The 20765-nt window shown below is 42.8% G+C and overlaps 2 protein-coding genes across 3 annotated transcripts; one reads left to right on the plus strand and one right to left on the minus strand.

Moving 5' to 3' along the window:
* Positions 1–27: 27 nt before the first annotated feature.
* On the minus strand, positions 28–14969 carry LIAS (lipoic acid synthetase). 2 transcript variants are annotated; one of them, XR_008466532.1, is made up of 12 exons: positions 14820–14969; positions 12944–13116; positions 12172–12265; positions 11333–11413; positions 10989–11145; positions 10065–10122; positions 8822–8950; positions 8182–8327; positions 6409–6479; positions 5503–5614; positions 2140–4541; positions 28–1252 (listed from the first exon to the last, which is right to left on the minus strand). XR_008466532.1 is itself a non-coding variant. In XM_054202135.1 (11 exons), exons 1-11 carry the CDS (start codon positions 14901–14903, stop codon positions 4489–4491), a joined length of 1158 nt encoding a protein of 385 aa, XP_054058110.1. In that variant the 5' UTR covers positions 14904–14969; the 3' UTR covers positions 28–4488. The 2 variants fall into 2 exon arrangements, 1 of the variants encoding a protein (XP_054058110.1); XM_054202135.1 differs by having other exon boundaries at positions 28–4541.
* An 84-nt stretch (positions 14970–15053) lies between these two features.
* Positions 15054–20749, plus strand: RPL9 (ribosomal protein L9). Its single transcript, XM_054202136.1, has 8 exons — positions 15054–15101; positions 15520–15566; positions 15647–15762; positions 17055–17150; positions 17471–17603; positions 19016–19096; positions 19541–19660; positions 20632–20749. Exons 2-7 carry the CDS (start codon positions 15521–15523, stop codon positions 19645–19647), a joined length of 579 nt encoding a protein of 192 aa, XP_054058111.1. The 5' UTR covers positions 15054–15101; position 15520; the 3' UTR covers positions 19648–19660; positions 20632–20749.
* The last annotated feature ends 16 nt before the right edge of the window (positions 20750–20765 follow it).

The following is a 20765-nucleotide window of genomic DNA, read 5'->3' on the forward strand; positions in this document are numbered from 1 at the left end:
TTGCATAATACGAGTGATGGACTCCTGTGCTCTGACACCCCTTTTTTAATAGGGTTCTTAATAGAATGCAATCCCACAGTAATACTGCTTTTCACTGCAACAATGTGAACACGACAGCTGAAGCAAATCCATCTTTAACACAAACCTATGACTAGTATGATACAGACGGCATAAATTAAGATGTGCGTAGACAAATTCTAAGTGCCAGGCATGATGTACTGTTTTTCTTTTGTGTACGCGTTCAACCCTTTGTGCAGCTAAAACCAGTCTGGTTACAGCCAAGAATATTGCAAGTGAATAGAACAGACACATTTTTTGACCAAGACTAGTCAGTATAGGAGTAGTTAGTGGTGAGATTTTGTACTGGCCAACAAATTTACACTTCTATCACATGAGGTTCTCCTGTTGATCTGGAATTTGCAGTAGTGCTATAATCTTGCTCAACAGTTAAAGTTTGAAACGAATTGTAAAACAATGCAGGAAAGCATAACGGGTTACCTACGATTGCTTTAAGAATACTGGAGTCAGTTTTCATTACTTGCTTTTTCTGTTCCGTGCTGAGAAGTTCTATGAAGTTAAACAACTGCTGTTAAGTTGCCACACATAGTGAAGAAGCATAAATAGTTGACATCTTTCCTTTAAATGAAGAGGGACACCACTATGAATTATTGCTCAAGTAGGAAAAAAAAAAAAAAAACAAACAAAGCTATCTTTAAATGAACACTCTGCCTTTGTCGATTTAACCTAAAGACTTAAAGTCACTGGAAGATGCAGCAGTTCCCTTGTCAGCTGCGTAACATTTAATTATGCTTCACCCCAGTGTAGTAGATGGATGTAATGATGCTGAAAAAGACTAGTCGTTCTTCTAAAGTGTCTGTGTCAACTTGAAATCATTCCCAAAACTCAGTTTGATGTTTTCCTGATTGCAAGGAAGATTAATGTTTCTTAAAATATTTTATGGCTGCTTTGTGAAACAAACTGATGGAATGAAGTGATTGATGTACATTAAAGAAAATGTCACTAAACATAAAACTTCATCAGAAACAAAACTGAGATAGTCATGAAAGCTGTGCTGCATTTGTAACTAGGAGTTGTGTGAGAGTTTGATGCAAATAGATATGGAAAAACAGAACGGATAATAGGGAAGGAAGATGGCTGTAAAAGCAGGACTTCTTAACTAGGAAAAACACTTCAAGACTGGTAATTTTTACAGTACAAATTGTGAGAGATCCTCAAAGACTCTTCAAACAAACTGTCATGGGTTCGGCCGGATTGGCCAATCAGAACGACAGATGGCCCTCCCCTTCCCTCTCTCCTCAGAGAGGAGAGGAAGAGATAAGGAGATTTACAAGTTTAGAAAAAGAACTAAACTACTTTAATGAAAATAATAATAAATAAGAGAGAATAATAATAGAATAATAAAAATTAAAGGAGAAAAAAAGTATACAATATATACAAAACGGTATCCAGCTCCCAGGATGACGATCGCGTCACCAGCAGACACAGGGAAAGTCCCAGACTGCAGTCAGCGATGGACAGGAGCTGAATTCCAGAACTAGAGTCAGGAATGCTCGGATCGGGATCAAAGACAGACAAACAGACAGGGTCCTCCTCCGACGTCGGCCATTGAAGAAAGAGAGAGCCAGAGCAGCCTTGCCCCTTTGATCCCTCAGCTTTTATACTGAGCATGATGCAGATGGCATGGAATACCCTGTTGGTCAGTTTTGGGTCACCTGTCCCGTCTGCTCCTCCCTGCAGGTGGGACCCCTCTACGCTTCTCCGCTTCCGACCCTCTAACGGGGCAAGCAGCGAAGTTACCTGACCTTGGTTGTTATAGCAATAAGTATAAGCAAGAGCCTCTGTGCATACCGTTCCCTGGTATAATCAGGTCTTATCACTCTGAGAGTGAACAGTTTCTGAACAATATGCTGTTAATTTCAGGCTTTAGTCAGTTAGAAGAGGCCCAGCTAAAAAGTAAAATTACAAATCAGAAAATTAGTTCTGTTTTACCTCAAACCAGGACAAACTGAACGGGCAATAGGGAAGGAAGATGGCTGTAAAAGCAGGACTTCTTAACTAGGGAAAACACTTCAAGACTGGTAATTTTTACAGTACAAATTGTGAGAGATCCTCAAAGACTCTTCAAACAAACAAAACTATCTGTGAAGTCACACCGTGACTGCTTTCCTCAGAAACCGCAGCAAAACATGCAGTTAGAAAATAGCTTACATAGCTTCTGAAACTTGGTACCAGCTGGCAGACAGTTGTGTAAAAGTGTGAGATCATCACCCAAACCATTCCCCAGCAGCAATTCATAAAATTCTAACGTGAAATAACATTGGACTGTGTTTCCAGAAGCGTTATTTCTCTCACTGTAAAGAAGTCATGGACAATTACTGTGCAATGTCCTCTTGTCAGAGTTTGATAACAATTGTATGGCTCAGAATTCCTTTTCCCCCATTTCTGGTGTTGCTATGCTGAAAGAGCAGTAACTTGGCAAAAGCTACAGTAATATTCTGTTAAATCTGCTCCGTAGGCAAGTCAGAACCGTTATTTATAGCAGCAACCTCTAATAAAGGCTGGCAGCTGTTAAATGTGTGGGTATCGGGGAGTTAATGTTGCGCCCCTCCCTGCCCGCTGCTGTGGAGGGAGTATTGGATTTCCATAGGGTAGCTGATAACCTTCCACTGCTCTGGTATTCAGCATGCTTCAGCTGAAGCAGGGCAGTTTTGGCTCCCAATATGCCTGGTCTTTCCAAGACTAGTGGTCAGACTTTTTTGTTTTAATCAAAATTTTAAAAATTATTATTATTATTTAATATTTAGAGTGGGTTTTTTTTTAAATAAAAAGAAGCCTTGCCTTTATCTCTGCCTTTAAAAAGTACAGCTATTAAGATTTCTGTTTCTCTGTTCTTCATGGCTCAGGTTTCTCTTCCCCTAATTTACGCTTCCATTATACTGTTGAATTAGTACATTCCTTCTAGTTTAAGGCTATTTGTCTCTATAGGCTTGGCTACATTAGCCAACTGCAGTATTTCATTTTGTCAAGTGTCAATTGTGCGTCACTGGCCTCAGTGGCATAATCTGATTTTTGTTGTTCATGACAATACCAAGTTTCTCCTATATATTAACTTGCTAATTAGCTGCCTTACTTCTAACATCTTGCCAAGTATGGGGTGGGCCGAGGGTCCACTCTTTGTATAGACTAATTTAGACAAGTACTACAGCCAGCACTAGGATTACCTGCATGGTGAGAGTTTGGGACCAGATAACAAATTCCCGGCATGTTTCCCAAATAACTCCATGAAGATACAGCTTAAGCCAGTTCAAAAACTGTATCTGATGTCCATAGCAGACAACTGAGAATTATTAGAGATGCACTTTGAACTATCATGATTGTAAAGAGAATACAAATTTCCACCTGCTAGTATACCATAAGCCATGCTTTTATTTCTGCTTGAGCTCAGTACGATACGGAACGGATTCCCCATTTCATCTATGATGCGTTCACTTCTCTGCATTCCGGTTTAACAGCCAGACCGGGTCTCCAGGGGGCAGGTAACCAGACCAATCAAGCACAACCACCCTCAGACGGGGCATTTAACTTCCCTTTAACAGGAAGAGGATACCCGTGGAGTAGAAGCACAGTACAGAATAGCAGCAGTTCGTGTACCCAACACCAAAGAAGCACCTGCGCAACTCAGTGGGGTTTGTTATAGTCATGTACCCAGACTGGGGGTGGCTCTATTTATGCTGCTATGCCAACGTTGATTTCCCATATGGTTTAAATTATATGGTATCTACACAAGGTTAACTGTCCTGCCAGAAAGGGCTCTTGTTTTCTTCAACTTGATACCTTGCGTTGACCAAGGCTCACACATGCAAGCACCTGGAAAGCATTAGCGATCAGAATGGCGTAGCTCATTTTCTTAAGGTGCAGGTATAAGAGATACCATCTCTTGAAAGAGCATTACTGATACTTTCTCTGGTGTGGTTCAAGACAGCCCTAATATGGTCCTTCATCGTGTACACAATCTTCAGAACTCTATTTCCCAGATTCCCTGCAAACTTGTGTTACATAATGGTAAGATACACCAAAATACCAGTACCTTTCAAATTACCAGTTATCAGCAATCTTCACAAGTACCCAACTGCACCAATATTGGTGGTAGTATCAAACCCGTTTACTTAAATCTGTCCATTCTTTTTTTTTCAGCTTACATTTCTTCCACCTCGGTTCCATCACTCTTTCAAAATCAGTTCTATCTTCTCACTTTCTGCTGAACACCAGAAGTAGTTGTAGCCCTGCCAGGAGGAATTAGGTAAAATACTGTGAAGTGTTTTGGTGAGAGAAAAGTGTTCTGGACAGACAGTAAGTTTACTCATACATCCACCATCTGGTCTTCTGCATTTCTGGAACCGAGTATAATTATATGCTGAAAAAAGGGATCCTTAAAACTGGCTGCTTTAAATAGGTTCACTCTCATTTTCAGATGGCTTTTGTCTTTCTTTTTTCTACCAAGTTCTTCAAGAAGAATTCACCTAATTAAAAGGCAAAAAAAAGCACCAAAATGGTTTGTACATATTTCAATGAAATAAAGCAAAACAATACGCATTCTCATTTAACGCGAGTATTCTATTCTACAAAACCATTGTTCTTACCAGTATTCTATAGTAATTCAATTCTATATAACAGCACTTTCAATACAGCAGGGATGTAAAAAAACCCAAAACCCAAATAAAACCCATAACCCACCAAACAACCCCTTCAACCCCAAAATCCTGATTTTCCTCATACCCAGTTTTATGAAATAGCTCTGCTTCTCTGTGCTCTCCAACAGGCAAAAGTGGTGTGATTCAATTAAAAATTAATTCCTGTTTCATAAAGTATCAGCAACTTGTATTGAGACCTGCTATAAGTCTCGTTTGAGCTGGCGTTAAAGCAGGCTGAGAAGCAAGGTGCCCCAGGTGAGTCTCCTCTGGGGCAGAGGATGTTTTGCAGGATGTTGGACCTACACAATAGTTCTATTAATATCAGCTGCTACTTCATACCCCGTGCTTTGTCAGGAAAAGCACTGCCATAAACGTATCTAATTATTTCTAGGGCACTGTAAATAAATTCTGCCTAAAGCAACAAAATTACATCACAAACAACAAAGGGCCCCATGAAACCCTGAAGTGTCCAAGAGGCAGAATGTAAAGGAAAACTTGCAAATTGGGTACCCTTTCTCCTGCCTCACCCATTAAGTAGAGTACAAACCAGGTTTGGCAGAAAATTAGCTTAAGAAGCACAGCAATTGGACAAATACCAATTACTGTCATACTGATGTATTTAGATGAGCTATAGATGATAGTAAGTGTAAATAATTAAAAAAAAAGGAAAGGACGACAATATGAGCTGTCCTTGAGCTAAGGTGAGCTTTGTTGCGTATTATGTCAACGTTTTAATTTTATGTATTAAAATGTTATGTGCTAAAGAATCTAATGCTTTTCAGTAATTTACCTGCTTTATAGGAGGAGCGCACTAGAGGCCCGCTAGCAGTGTAATGGAATCCAAGATCATTTCCTACTTTTTCCCAGTACTTAAATTTTTCAGGAGTTACGTACTCCTCAACCTGGGTGAAAAGAATTCATTTTGAGCAGGTATTAATGCAAAGGAAATGGCTATAGCTAGCATGTAGTGACATGAAACACAGTTATATCGCAAGTTCAAAATTTTACACTCCAAAAATTTCAGCAGTCAAGTCACAAACTTAATTTTCTCTCTGCTTTCTACCAAAAGAATTAATTTTATTTCCTTTTCATATTCAGCTGAAAAGTTTAGAATTTAATTTCTAATTGTTGCTTTATCATTTTCTTCACTCAGTTTTTGAATGGTCCGTTCGAGCAAACCTTTTTTATGTCAAAGTTAGTAAAAAAAAAAAATACAATAGTCCTACAAATCTCTTCACTCACAGTTATTTTGGTGAAAGACAGGAACAGGACAGAGACTCAAGCTCCGGACAGATTACAGAAGGAGAAAATGCTCATTTCCCCCAGCTGAAGTGGCACCATTAAGGGAGAGCCTATGAGATAGCGAAGGGGAGCTGGCTCGAGCCATTATGTTTGAGACACACTGAGATTCTCATTTTCCAGAACTGAGCTTCAGCTCTAGCTGCCTCCCCAGCTAACGGCAGCAAGTAGCAGTAGGAAGTCTGCAGAAGATGGAAGGGATTAGACAGCTGAGTGAAGGGTCAGCTTTTAGTGAAGAGGACACAACAGATGAAGATCGGGTTAAACAAGGAACGAAATTTTTCCCAACATCCACAGTTAAGGTAAGGATGCGTATCAAGCCTCAACTTAGAAAGAGGAAACTCGACTATGCAAGGTACAGACCGTAACATCGCCTGTAAATTAAAGGCATTTTTACCTTTAGGTGACGTTTTGTTGGTTGCATGTACTGTCCTAGGGTCAAACAATCTACGTCTGCTTCCCGCAATACTGTAAAACCAAAATTCCCTGTTAGTGGCAGAAGGATCACAAGGGATCGTCAGCAATTAGAAAACACCCTCCTTTCAAGTCTGAACAAAGTCACTCCGCAGTAGCCCGCGGGGGCTACCTTCTGCTCCGCAGCAAAAGGACCTTGCAACCTCCACGAGCCGTAGCCACGTCTCACATGGTGAGCTCCACGCTGCTGCAAGGCCTGAGCTGTCTAGTTTAAAGCTAGAGAGAACACCACTGCGCTGCACTCTCTGCAGTCGCGTGTCTCGCTGCAGAGATGACGTGCTCTCATCTTTTTTATCTTGCTGCTTTTCATTCTGTCTTCAGGTCAGAGCCTTCGTTTGACAAAAAAATGGACACGTGCACATCCAGTTGGCACCTCTCCACTGTTTCAAGAGATTTCATGCTGAAAACATGTGGGCAATTCTAAAGAGCTATAAATCAGGGGAAAATGCCAACATCTTTTGCCAGCTTGACACCCTTAGGATGGATGTTAGTTTTGATGCCTGCAGAATCTCATAAACTTTGCCTGCTAAAATTTGCTTATGTACTAGAATCAATATACAGCAAACGAGCTCAGGTTGTCTACTTACAGAGGGAAATCCAGACACCTGATACTCAGCTAGCCTGAAGAATTACATTCACTGCAGTTGGTAGCGGGGTATTCTGAACAAAGGGATGGCTGAGGAATCAGATTTTGCATGAATATCTATCTCCACATATTTTCTGTCTACTTGGGCTGGTTGCCCCACGTCACGTAGGAAGAAAAGACTACAGCATTACACTCACTGCTACCCTGGAATCTCTGTTTAGATTGACACGGTCCTGTAAAGAAACTGGTTCGATATCAGCACATTTACGTGTTCTTTAACTCGTGCCCAGAGAAGGGAAAGGGAACAAAATTAGAGTAACTGAACGGATGTGGTGGGTAAAGCTTGGCTCCGAATACATCCATGAAAGTGACCTGAAAACAAATAGCACCAAATCTGAACTTTCAGACTCTTGTGGCTAGGAAATGCCAGGCCCGAAGAGTGGGAAAAGCAGGAACTGTAATTTTACGGTGCAGACTGTGGGACAGCTGCAGAACTAGACTACATCAATACATTCCAATATGGGTTGCTGTACACAAAATAAAGTACCAGGTAGACATTCTTTCCGGATATGGGAGAAATGCCCAAGGATTTATGAATTTCTTCTTGCAAGCGCATTGCATTCACTTACCACTGTGAAATTTTCTCCTCTTAAATATACATTTACATGAAGACATGAGAACATGCTACAGCTCCAAGGACAATAACTATTTTTGCACCTAAGTAAGCTGAAATAAACTATTTTAAACAATCAGGTCTGCTATTTCTAAAATGGAATGCACCATAAGGCAACTATGTTGCAAGCCCATTATTTAAGTATTGCAAAGATAAGAACGTTAATATAGTCACACAAAGATCGCTTCCACTTCCATTGAAATCAACACGAGCTGGATCTACCTGTCAAATTGAATCTGAAAGCCGTATGAAGACAAAATATTTCAGAAGTTCAATCTTTTTTAACCGAACTTCCCCCCCACCCCCATAAAGCTTAGAAAACATTTCCTGCACCAACAAACTGATTTGCACATAGAGGCAAAGATGCTCACAATTTTTTTCTGATGCAATAAAATTCATACCTGTGAATTTTGGCATATATTTCCACGCCAACTTACATTTCATTGTGGAATATACTTGTTCATCTGTCTCGCCTAGCCCCAGCATTAGGGAGGTTTTCGAAATGACGCCGGGCTGGACCTCTTTAGCATGCTTCAGCACCCGTAGGGACTGCTCAAAGTTGGCTCGGGGATCACGCACCGTCCTTTGCGTATTTTCAGCACAAGGTGGGGGGGGTGGGGGGTGGGGGGAAGGGGTGCAGAGAAGTTAGAGACGCGGAGAAAACAGCCTTCTGCGTCTACAGAGCGAAAATGGCAACTTAAGACGTCTGGCGTGACGCTGACCGGGCGTTTCCCGCTGGTTTGAGTCCCAAAGCCGTGCTCCCCGTCCCCAAGGCTGCCACCCCCGCGGCCCCCGCCGTGGGGGGGGGGTTGGGGGTGCGTGCGAGGACCGGGGCCGGGGCGCGGCCCCCCCTGCCCGCCGACCGCGGGGACGGGGCGCGGCGCGGGGAGAGGGCGCCCTCTGGCGGCGGGCGGGCGGGCGGGCGCGGCGTGGCGCGCGGCAGGCTGGGAGCGCGCGCCCCCCGCCATTTCGGGCTGCGGCCCTGTCCCCGAGAGGGAAGGCCCCGGCGGCGGGGCCCGTGTGCGTGGACCCGTTCCCGTCTGTCCCTGCCCCCCCTCTCGCCCCGCCGGTGCTCACCGCTGTAACTGCGGCACCGTCTCCACGTTGTGGGCGTACACGTCCAGCCCCGACAACGCCACTTTCTCCACGGCCGCAAGGTCCCCTCGGAAATCGGGAGTCAGGCATTCCACCAGGATCTTCGGGTTCCTGGAAAAGGAGAGGCCGAAAATAAACACGGCTGCGGGGTTTGCGTCAATATAGCGATCAATAGAGCAAAAAAAAAACCCCAAACATTACTTCACAGAATTATCGAGGTTGGAAGGGACCTTGAAGATCATCGAGTCCAACTGTTAAATAAATGATGCTCTGATAAGAAAAGTTAATTCGGGATACGCTTCTAAAACAACTGATTTCTGCAAATACTTGTATCGCAATTCAAACAACGCGTCACGTGTTTGATGCCTGATTTCACTGGTGTGAGCTGAAACAGAATGAAAGCCAAATAATAAATACAAAAGCGATTCCAACAGCCTCTCAATCATCCACATTCACTGTTCATACGTCATTTTTCACGTGTCTTGGTGGCAGGTTAACTTAAGTTTAATATCCAAAATACAGAAGAGCTATGATCCTGCCTACGGGGATAAGAAAACTCTGTGTTATTGCCCTGGAATCTCATTTTGATGTCCAGGAGCCAGATTTCGGCTCAGAAAGGCAGGCGGGGAAAACTGCAGGAGCCTTTGGAGCCCCAAGATACACCGGATAAAGGCTTCCCTGAGGTTCTACGAATTAAACCTGCAGGTAGACAAATACGCTGTCAAACGGCGTAGAGGGCACCGAGGCAGAGAGGGAAGGCGGAACAGGTCGGGAAAGCACCATCGCAAAGATGGCCATGGTGGGAAAATGCCCAGCAACCTCATCACCACCAAAAGAGAAACACGGCTGCTTCTGTCACGCGGTGACACCGTTACCTAAATCCAATGCGTCTGAGCCCCAAGCTTCAAGAAAAAACATACCTCAGGAGTATGTGCTCATTTCCTAGTAAACCAGCCACACGGTCAAAGAAATAATGCAGCGCTTAGCTTTAAATAAGCCTGGGCTAAATGGGAAATGCATCCAAATTCAAAATAGTTTTGGGGGCCATTATATGAGAAAGATGAAAAACAGGAGGGGGAAAAAGAAAAAAAGGACATAGATAGACTAAAAGCAGATTTTTGTATTTGCAGGGCCCCTGGAATAATCCAGCTAAAGGTAGTTTTGACCTATATGCAGTACCACATTCTAAAGTCGTAATAATAATAGTAATACATTAAAAATATACCTTTCTTTCAGATGAGAGACTGTCTTTGCAAAGTGTTCTGCACCACCATCAGGCATATCTAGAAGCATTTCAATTATTCAGTTAACCTTTCTGTTCAAGAAATGTATTTACTTATCAGCAAAGCCACAAAATAACTGCAGAGTCAAATTTAAACGCAAACTAATAAAGCAGATGTTAGTCAAACCCCAGTCTTATCTTACCACTTATGCCAAAGGTTTACAACAGATATTCCACCAAGCCTTGTCCTGCACAAAGTCTGTGATTGTTTAGGGCAGACTTCAAATGTTTACTCCGAATTTTATCTGTCTCTAGGTTCGCTGTCAGCTTGAGCACAGAATGGCTCTATCTGGTTATGGTTTTGGTCTGAGAAACAGTTCTTCAAAAATTGAAATATATAGATAGTATTGCTTTTGTACTCTAAGCCACTTTGAAGCTACTGGACTTTCCACCAAAGTATACTGAATAACCTTTACAATGGCTTTCCCCACCTATGTGATGTCACCACAAAGCAGCTATTACATCCTTAGAAAAAGGCAACTTTCAGTTTTGTTAAGTGTAATTTATTCCAGGTTTAGTTTTTGGAAGGAAGTTCTGTAATGGTATTGTATATGAATGTCTGTGGTTTGGGGTTTTTTCTGATCAAATAATAGAACATGGTCTATATGTATGTATTTTGAGAAAAAAAAAGTTAAAATAAAGTACTGCAATATCTTAATATTTAATAAGTGTTACATTTCACTGTCATATTTCACCAGACATAGAGAAATACTAAGAATATGTAGAAACTTTCCAAAGTTTCAGCATTGTTGACTCCTTTAAAATGGTAATCCCCAACAATTGCGCTGAGTGATAAATGTTTATCTGTGTTTACCCCATCTAACGTGTACGAGAGCTTAGGCTGAAGATGAGAGACAAGGTACTAACCATCTCTGTCCACAGAGGTCAATACCACATAATCCAAGCCCCACTCAGCGATAGCCTTTGCTGTGTTGTAAGGCTCCTCGGGATCCAGTGGAGGCGGATTTTTTGCTGTCTTGACTGAACAAAATCTGCAACCTCTAGTGCATGTGTCACCCATCAGCTGAAATAAGAAAGACATTCCTACCTTTACATTGCACACATCACTACTGCTCAGCTGTGTACGCTAGATCAGATAAATCCCAATACTAAGCAAAATAATAAGGACTCTTATTTCTTGTAATAAACCCACACCACTACAGTAGAGATCAAACATTGCTAGAATACTTAAGAAATGGCTAATGGCTTACCATAATAGTAGCTGTAGCCGTAGCATATTCACCACCTCCCCAGCATTCTCCAATGTTGGGACAACGTGCTTCTTCACATACCTAAAAGACAGTAATGTACCTGTCTTTTTTTCTGTATTATTACAGCAAAGTATATTAATAAACAATTTCAACAGTAGCCTACAAACAAAACATAATTCCTTCCGCGATAAATGAGGAGATTAAAAAGAGTTACATGTTGTTCTACAAGAAGTCAGTAGAATAGCTAGGAAGAGAACTGTTTCCTGACGTCCACTGCCCTTCTCTTCCTCTACTTCACAACTCCAGAAACTCCTCAGTCATGTAACTGCCTTATTAATTAGCACAGATTGTCATTAACATTTTAAATTTAAAAATTGATAAAATGTTCACAACGTCTGTGATTCATCAAAGCATGATCTTAGTCTGGAAAAAAAAAGGAAAAAAGCTCTCCATGTATACCCACCACTTTTTACCACCTAGAAGGTATATTTAATGAAATACATATATTCCTAGAATTTCTTTTCATGCAAAACATGTACATAACTCTGAAATCGTCTGTATTTCCATTAAAAGCAGTCACACATAGCATCTTCTGATCTCTTTGGAGATGCAAGTAGTAAACCCTAGTATTTAAAATCTCAGCAGGAAAAACATGAAATACTTTGCTGGATTTGTCTTCATTCTTTATGGATAAAATTCACCTCTGGCAACAAGGATCAGCATTGGGCTTGGTTTCAGTGTTGAAGATCATGCAAGATGTGATTTCTACCTGTCCTCTACAGAGAAATAATTTTTTATGTGTAAAACATGCCTTATTTCTACAGGAAAACTAGATTTACCGTATGAAGATTTAAACTTCTCAAGGTATTCTTTAGTTTATTGTAGTTCTTTCCCATGGGAATCTTTGTTTTCAGCCATGGAGGAAGTCGCAGCCTGAATAACATCAAGCAAACATAAAGATTAATAAATTACATGGTAAGCTTCCGTTAATTTCATAGATCCACTTTAATTTGTTACAGATGCCAACTAGGAAAGGTTCCTTGAGCAAACACTATTAACATCATTCATAGTCATAATAGACTTCTCTCTTCCATGTTTATCATCATCCCAAAGAGTAGGATGTGGTTTCAAGAGTAGGAGTTTGTTGTCATTGGAAGGTTTGAAATTGTTAACTGTACCAATGGGATTTAATAGTGCCACACTGGAGACAGCAACAATTAATGGCAGCGTATGTCGCACAGCTATCATAAAGTCTGATCAAATTTATAACTGGAAATATGGACGTTTAAGCATTTTTTTTTAATTTAATCTTCATTTGTTTGTTTTGCTCTATCAATAATATTTTTTCAACACCAAAGTAAGGTACACTCACCTACTGATGTGTATTTGTAATTTAATACAAGCCACAGCACAGGCACTCAAATGAGAAAATACCACGTCTTCATGTTTCTTACATATTTTAAGTTAATAATGTGTTTGTTCTTTCTTGAAAAATTGCAAAATTGGCAAGCCAGTACAACACATTTTAATAAAAATACACTGTAGACATTTTGTAGTAGACATGCAAGATACTGCACGGGAGCAACTACAGTTGTTTAAAATCACAATTACCTTTCTCCTTTCTGACGCTTTAAATTGCCTTTATATTCAGCCCATGTGCTCTTGTCTGACAAATCTCCAGATACAAAGTCTTGCAAGTCTGGTCCATTTTGCAGTAAGTCTTTTTTTTCCTCTGGCAAAGAACTGGACATTCTGTACTGATTACACACATGGCTCCCAGACACCTAAAAGAAGCAACACTAATTTATTGAATTATAAATGAACTGGTATTATATTCTAAGTAAGTGCTTGTCCTTTTGATAGTTAGTGTACACTTTACAGAGTTTGCGTAAGCTTTTTCACAATTGCCTTTATGTTCAATACATAATGAATGCTCTTTTTCATTTTAAGTCACGTGAAACAGAGAAAAAGCACGATCTCTTCCAAAATATCTTGACATCAAACTAAGTTATATAGTTTTTGTATATAAATAACACTCTATGGATTGAGATTTTGGGGCTGAAAAACAGGAGGTTGAAACGATTAACGGGTACGCTGCCAAGTCAGTAACTAACAGACTTTTTGTTCTGTTTAATATCTTTATCAATGATCTGGAGAAGAGGATCCAGTGCACCCTCAGTAAGTTTGCAGATGACACCAAGTTAGGTGGGAGTGTTGACCTGCTTGAGGGTAGGAAGGCTCTACAGAGGGATGTGGACAGGCTGGATTGATGGGCCGAGGCCAATGGTGTGAGGTTCAGCACAGCCAAGTGCCGGGTCCTGCACTTGGGTCACAACCACCCCACGCAGCGCTACAGGCTTGGGGCAGAGTGGCTGGAGAGCTGCCTGGCAGAAAAGGACCTGGGGGTGTTGGTCGACTGCCGGCTGAATATGAGCCAGCAGTGTGTCCGGGTGGCCAAGAAGGCCAACAGCACCCTGGCCTGTATTAGGAACAGTGTGGCGAGTAGGACTAGGGAAGCGATCGTCCCCCTGTACTTGGCACTGGTGAGGCCCCACCGCGAGTGCCATGTCCAGTTTTGGGCCCCTCACCACAAAAGACATTGAGGTGCTGGAGCGGGTCCAGAGAAGGGCAACGAAGCTGGTGAGGGGTCTGGAGCACAAGTCTTATGAGGAGCGGCTGAGGGAGCTGGGGGTGTTCAGCCTGGAGAAGAGGAGGCTGAGGGGAGACCTTATCGCTCTCTACAGCTCCCTGAAAGGAGGGTGTAGCCAGGTGGGGGTTGGTCTCTTCTCCCAAGTAACAGGCGATAGGACAAGAGGAAACGGCCTCAAGTTGTGCCAGGGGAGGTTTAGACTGGATATTAGGAAAAAATTCGTCATGGAAAGGGTTATCAAGCATTGGAGCAGGCTGCCCAGGGAAGTGGTGGAATCACCATCCCTGGAGGTATTTAAAAGACGGGTCGACGTGGTGCTGAGGGACATGGTTTAGTGGTGTTTTTGTCAGTGTTAAGTTGATGGTTGAACTAGATGATCTGAAAGGTCCCTTCCAACCTAGACGATTCTATGATTCTATGATGTTATTTCGACGCAAAGGCAGCACCAGTCGGGCTCTCAGAGGCGGGGTCTGAAGCGGATGGGATCCCTGCCTCAGTTTTCTATTACTTTTTCTCCCCCGCGCCCCCTCCCGTGTGTGTGTGCGGCACAGCAGCCCCCGGCCGCCTCACGCCCCGACACAGCCGGTGCCCTGCTGGGGACAGCCTTTCCTGGGCGCTGTCCGCGGGGAACCACCACGGCCGTCACGCCCCACGACCCGCAGCCATCAAGAGACGCGCTCGGACAACGGCACCGCCTTCAGCCGCCGCGATCCCCCCGTCCCATCACCGGGGGACCGTCCCCAGGTCTCCCTTCCGCCGGGCCGCGACGCCCGCTCGGCAGCCCGTCGTCCACCCCCCTATGCTGCGGCACACGACCCTGACGCGGCGCCCACTCACCCGTCCCTGGGGCCCCAGCAGCAGCCGCCGGGCGGCGGTGGCGGCGGCGGCCCCGCCGCAGCGGCCCCGCGGCAGCAGCGACATGGCGGCGCCCACTGCACCGGTCCGATCGGTCCGATCGATCCTCTCGGCGCTCGGCCCTACCCGCCTCACTCTGTTCACGCGCGTCGGGCCTCAGCTACCCTTGCCTCCTGGACGGCAACCCCGGCGTCATGACGTTGAGGTGACTACAAGTACGCGATGACGTCAGACGCTGTCTCTTTCCCCGCTGCCTGCTGCCAGGTGAGGCCGGGCCGGCGGCGCCATCCGGAGCCATCGGCCGCGGGCGGCCCCCTCAGCGCCCCGCCGGGCACCGGGCAGCCTCCCGGGGCGCCGCCGGGACCGCCCGCCGCTTCCTGCCACCGTCTGCGATGGGGGAGCCCCCGGGATGGCGCCTGCCCCAGCTCCCCTCCCATCCCCGGCGGTTCTAGGCCCGGGCTGGGCCCCGCTGTGGCGTTGGCGCTGTGGCCGCCGCCCTTCGGCCGCCCGGGCGGGATGTCTGGGCGCTGGCAGCGGAGCCCGGCGCCCGGGCGGCCTGGGGGTGCCAGAGGGGGTGGGGGGGCTCTCCGTAGTTGGGTGTTCCCATGGGGAGGAGCGGGAAGGGGACCAGGAAAGGGCTTTGCTTTGCGAGTCTGCAGCTTCTCTCGGTTGTGCTTTGTAGGATGAAGACCATTCTCAGTAACCAGACCGTTGACATCCCCGAGCAAGGTAGGTCTGCGTTCGGGAGGCGTTTGTTTCGCGGTGCTGAGCCTGCAGCTGATTGACGTGCGTTTGTCTTTGCTTTGCAGTCAGTGTTTCACTGAAGGGCCGGACGGTCATTGTAAAAGGCCCCAGAGGAACCTTGCGACGGGATTTTAACCACATCAATGTGGAGCTCTCCCTCCTGGGAAAGAAACACAAGAAGGTGAGTGTTGCAGTGGTCGCTTCTGATTTTATGGTTGAGTTTATGATTTTATGGTCGTTACCATAAAATCATAGAATGGTTTGGGTTGGAAGATGCTCTAGTTTCAAATCCCCTGCCATGGGCAGGGACGCCTCCCACTAGACCAGGTTTATCAAAGCCCCATCTAGCCTGGCCTTGAACAGTTCCAGGGATGGGGCATCCACAGCTTCTCTAGGCAACCTGTTCCAGTGCATCACCGCCCTCACAGTAAAGAATTTCTTTTTAATATCTCATGTAAAACTACTCTTACTTTAAAACAGTTATTCCTTGTCCTGTCACTACAGTCCCTGGGAAAGAGTCCCTCCCCATCTTTCGTGTAGGCCCCCTCTAGGTACTGAAAGGCCGCTATAAGGTCTCCCCAGAGCCTTCTCTTCTTCAGGCTGAGCAACCCCACCTCTCAATTAGCTTAAAAACAACTTCTTAGTGTAGGAGATTGAGCCAAAAAGTTTAGCTGCGGGTATGTTATTTAATTTTTAACTTACTTTTGTGTTTTCTGAAAGAGGCAGGTCTCATGGAATCTTGGGACCTGGTCGGGCACTATGGAAGTCTTGCAGTTCTGTGATGCGTTGGAGTGAATTTGTTCACTTCAAGTGATTGATTGATTGATTTTTGTAGTTACAGTCAGATAGTTATTGGGAAAGGCGTTGATCATTGTGATCTATGTTTTATAAACTGGCTAATTTTTAGCTAGTTAAAATTAAATTTCTACATTTAATTTCTAGAATTGGCAAGTTATATCAGGAGAGCAGATATTTTCTAAATACATGCATAATGTTTTGTATGGCCTTAAAAAACTACAAAAAAAAGGAAAGAATGGCAGATGTCAGCTGCTTTTTCACAAGCATTTCATGTTTCATTAAAACACTGGGGACACACACGTCGTTTCATTAAATAGTTGATATGTTATATGTAGGAGACTGACTTTGGAACAACTTGTTCAGTGTTTAGCATTTGATAACGCATCCTTCAGCTTAAGATGTCAGAATATCTATCCCAACTTCTTTAGAGATTTATTAGTAGCAAGACATGAAGAAAAGAAACATTTCTTACACCTCTGGGGGTTAGGACGTAAAAGACTTGACCTATGTGGGCTTTTAGTAGTCTTTCAAAGAAACAAAGTATTTATGTGCTTTTGTTAGGTGGGCTTTTAAGTAGTTCATCTGAACTTTTCACTCTAAGTTTGTCACAAAAATGTTTAATTTTTAGTTTTGAAGTGTAGCAGAAAACTTTGTTTATTTTATTTTTTTACGCAGCTACGTGTGGACAAGTGGTGGGGTAACAGAAAGGAGCTGGCAACAGTTCGCACAATTTGCAGCCATGTACAGAACATGATAAAGGGTGTTACACTGGTGAGTTTTGTTTTGAAATAGGATATCTCCTGTCATTTTTGTTACTAAGCAAACTTTTACTTCAGTGAGAGCTTTTCTGAGCATCCAAGATGTAGCTTGCTTTCTCTCTTTCTTTTTATGTTTTTTTTCTTGCACTGGCTATCAAATATGCTCTGTGGGTGGAAGAAAGCATGAATGTCTCTTGGGCTTAGTGTCTTGCCCTTGTTAAGAAACTATTTTCAATATATCTTGGGTTTAGATTGCTCCAGTAAGCTTATTGCATCTGTTCTACCTTATGGACGTGTTCTGCTTTCAATATCTGATGATGTCCTTTATCATAGGGCTTTCGTTACAAGATGAGATCAGTGTACGCTCACTTCCCAATCAACGTAGTTATACAGGATAACGGCTCACTTGTGGAAATCCGAAACTTCTTGGGAGAGAAGTACATTCGCAGAGTGCGTATGAGGCCAGGTGAGCATATCTGGAGATGTACTTTACTATTTCTAACTCGGGTTTCTAAACTGTTTTCTTTGGGTACTGCCGCTGATACAGGAGGTGGTGAATGATTGTTGAAGCAGCATCTGCCTTTCATGAATTTATGTGATCTTATGGTACCTTTGTGACTGTTTAGAATTATAATTAATAGTGCTTTTGTACTTTATTTTTTGTGATGAGAGCTAGCCAATAACTAGTTTAGAGCTTGTTATTTTAATATGAGTTACAAGGGGCCCAGTGTTTACTTTTGTCATAGTGAGATCCCAACAGTGTCCATAGCTGGTAAACTGCAGGTGCTTAATTTTAGATTTGTGTTTCTGTTTTAAACATTGTACATGAGCTAGTCTCACACCACATCTTATTTTTGGTCTTTGAAACGTTCTCGTATTTTGAATTTCCTCATTGTCTAGGAGCACATATGATAAACTTCGAAATTATTATCTTAGTTGTTGGGTTTATGTCTTGCATACTTGGGAGTTTTAGCAAGATATCTAGCAGGATAGGCATTTGGTGGAGCTTGTTAAACTTCAAAAGGAGAAGATGAAACATGTCATAAATGGTTACCTTGAGATTGTAGGAAAAACTTTCCATATCAATTTTTTTGTCAGTTCCACTTCTGATGAAGGTATGGGTAAGGATGTTTCTTGTGACTGATGGTATTTTGGGGTGGCTTTAGATGAAAGCATCAGACTTGTCCAAAAACACTGGTAGATAAAGTGTGGGGTTTCTCATGGTGGCTTTGACTTTGATTTACTGTGGGATATTAAGGGTGGGTTTGATTATTGTATTTTATTTTCATGAGTCAGAATTTACTTCAAAGATAGCGAAGTGCTCGCTTAAAATCTATTGACTAAATAGATCAAACTGTAGATGCTTACTTGTGTTGTTCTCCTTGCAAACGCAAGTTTCTAGATAGACTCTTGAAGGTCCTAGTGTTGCTAGTATAAATATGGTTCTTGACATACCAGGGAGCAGTGATGTTTTTTAATGACTCTTGATTAGGGTGAATCCAGTTTTGTCTTAATGAATGTAAGAATGTGGAAAATGGCACCACCTAGCTGACAAAGCCATGCTGGCAAAATCTTTGACTTGCACACAGTGATAGTGATTAGTGCTGTAATGTAGTAACATTTAAGTAGGAGTATCACTTAGTTGCTTTCAATCTGGAGCATGACTTGCGCTAATCATTGGTTTCTGAAGCTGTGCGAGGGAGGACAATCCTGGAAGGGATTTAGGAGACTCTTTTTAAAATCATGGAAGCTAATTATTGCCTGGAATACTACTTTCTAGTTCTGTAAATTGGGACGGGACATGAATACTGGTGGGGTCTTTTTTGGTATGCTTAGTGTCTTCACCAATGATGAAGACTGTGCGTTTTCCTTTTGTAGGTGTTTCCTGTGCAGTGTCTCAAGCCCAGAAAGATGAGCTGATCCTTGAAGGGAATGACATTGAATTGGTCTCCAATTCAGGTTTGTGACATAGATGTGTGGGAAGATGCAATGATATGGCTGCTTTTATCTGAAGACGTCAGCTTAGCAAACTGTCTTTTTTTTTTTTTTTGTTTCCTCAAACCCTGAGGTAAATGACAGCTCAGGTTTTTTTTTCTCTGGTCCCTGTAATTGCTTTTCGTAGTTTCTTATGCTTTTTCTAAACTTAAAGATATAAGTCCATAGAAGCTTTTTTTTTGTGTGTGTCAGTGTCGATGGCCTCTTTGGCACCAAACTTTTCAGCTTTTCAGTTGTACGAGTGTGCAGTGATAAACTGCCACTGCCCTGAGTTGCCAAGATGGGCTCAGTGAAATGCGTTCTGTTTTCGTTAGAACTGTTAGAACAGTTTCATTTGTTAGTTAAAACAAAGGCGATGTGTTGGCTTGGACCTCTTGCTTTGTGCTAATGGTCTTGCTTTGTCTGTAGCTGCCTTGATCCAGCAAGCCACTACGGTCAAGAACAAGGATATCAGGAAATTCTTGGACGGTATCTATGTCTCCGAGAAAGGAACAGTACAGCAGGCAGATGAGTAAAACTCTTTAATAGGTTGGTATCATCTTACACAGATTGTACATCTTCCATGTAGAGATGGTCACTCGGTCTGGGGACTTGACAAGGTTTATCTACTTTAACAAGGCTGTGGTTAAGCAGGTTCCCAACCGGGATGCAGTTGTGCTTGTGAAAGGCATCATTAGAGGTATCGTAAAACTGAAGTTGGGTTAGGTCTCTTGACAGCCACTTTCCATTTCTCACCAAGTTGGTATTATGCTACTGTATGGAGAAATACTTAAGTGCTGTATTCTACGCTGTGCATGCTACTTATTATAGTGTCTGAGAATTTAAAACCAACTGACCTAGCATGACAGACTGGTTTACAGCTATTTACGGAGAAGACTTTCTTAGACTTAATGTTCCTCCTGGTTGGACACTGACTTCACTAAAAAACAGTGATCAGCACTTAATTGATATATAAAGGTCTTCTGTGTAGTTTGTGTGTAAATGCTTGTAAACAAAGGTCAGTTTAACAAGGGCAACTATTTAACATTGTGTACATTGGTTTGTTTCTGAAGTTGAGTACAAGGATGTTGGGATAATTTAAGAATTTTAACTGCTAAAGGAATACAGGACACTGCAGGAGGAGACAGGCTGACTTGCAAATAAAGTAAATGTTGTGTACCTTCTGAACCTAAGCTTGAGACAGAAGATGCAGATGAAGTGTTTCATAAACTAAAATTTCTTTTTTCACCAGCCAGGTACAAGACACTCACAAGCTACTGAAAAAATGGTTTTTAGTGTTGTTCCGAGTTCCTTGTTACTGCGTGCTAAGCAGTCGTGGGCTGTTGTGTTTGAAGGCATCTTTAAGTAATCTCCTTTGAATAAAACTAAGCAAATTCTTTGGGATATTAATGGCTGTCTTGCATTAAAACTATCACATAAATTAACTTGTCATACGTCTATAAAGTCTTGTTTCACATTTGCAGTGTTAAGACCTTTCTAAAAGCTCTTTTTATTTACAGTTGTCTGGATCCTGAAACAAACCATCATGAGACATTGTACCAGCAAGTACCAGATTGAAGAATCTGATACAAAACCCAAGTACCATGAGAGGTTTAATAAAATAAAACTTATTTCATATCTTGGCCTCTTCTTT

The sequence above is a fragment of the Rissa tridactyla genome, chromosome 5, assembly GCF_028500815.1.
Source record: "Rissa tridactyla isolate bRisTri1 chromosome 5, bRisTri1.patW.cur.20221130, whole genome shotgun sequence".
NCBI lineage: Eukaryota > Metazoa > Chordata > Aves > Charadriiformes > Laridae > Rissa > Rissa tridactyla.

What these genes read in the sequence shown, in the direction of transcription:
- LIAS (XM_054202135.1), bottom strand. Translation starts at nt 14,903, where the DNA reads ATGTCGCTGCTGCCGCGGGGCCGCTGCGGCGGGGCCGCCGCCGCCACC. An exon ending in AAGCGTCAGAAAGGAGAAAG is followed by an intron (nt 12,266 to 12,943) that starts GTAATTGTGATT and finishes GATGTTATTCAG; the next exon opens with GCTGCGACTTCCTCCATGGC. An exon ending in GACCTCTGTGGACAGAGATG is followed by an intron (nt 10,123 to 10,988) that starts GTTAGTACCTTG and finishes AAATGCTTCTAG; the next exon opens with ATATGCCTGATGGTGGTGCA.
- RPL9 (XM_054202136.1), top strand. Translation starts at nt 15,521, where the DNA reads ATGAAGACCATTCTCAGTAACCAGACCGTTGACATCCCCGAGCAAG. An exon ending in TGGGAAAGAAACACAAGAAG is followed by an intron (nt 15,763 to 17,054) that starts GTGAGTGTTGCA and finishes TTTTTTACGCAG; the next exon opens with CTACGTGTGGACAAGTGGTG. An exon ending in TGAATTGGTCTCCAATTCAG is followed by an intron (nt 19,097 to 19,540) that starts GTTTGTGACATA and finishes CTTTGTCTGTAG; the next exon opens with CTGCCTTGATCCAGCAAGCC.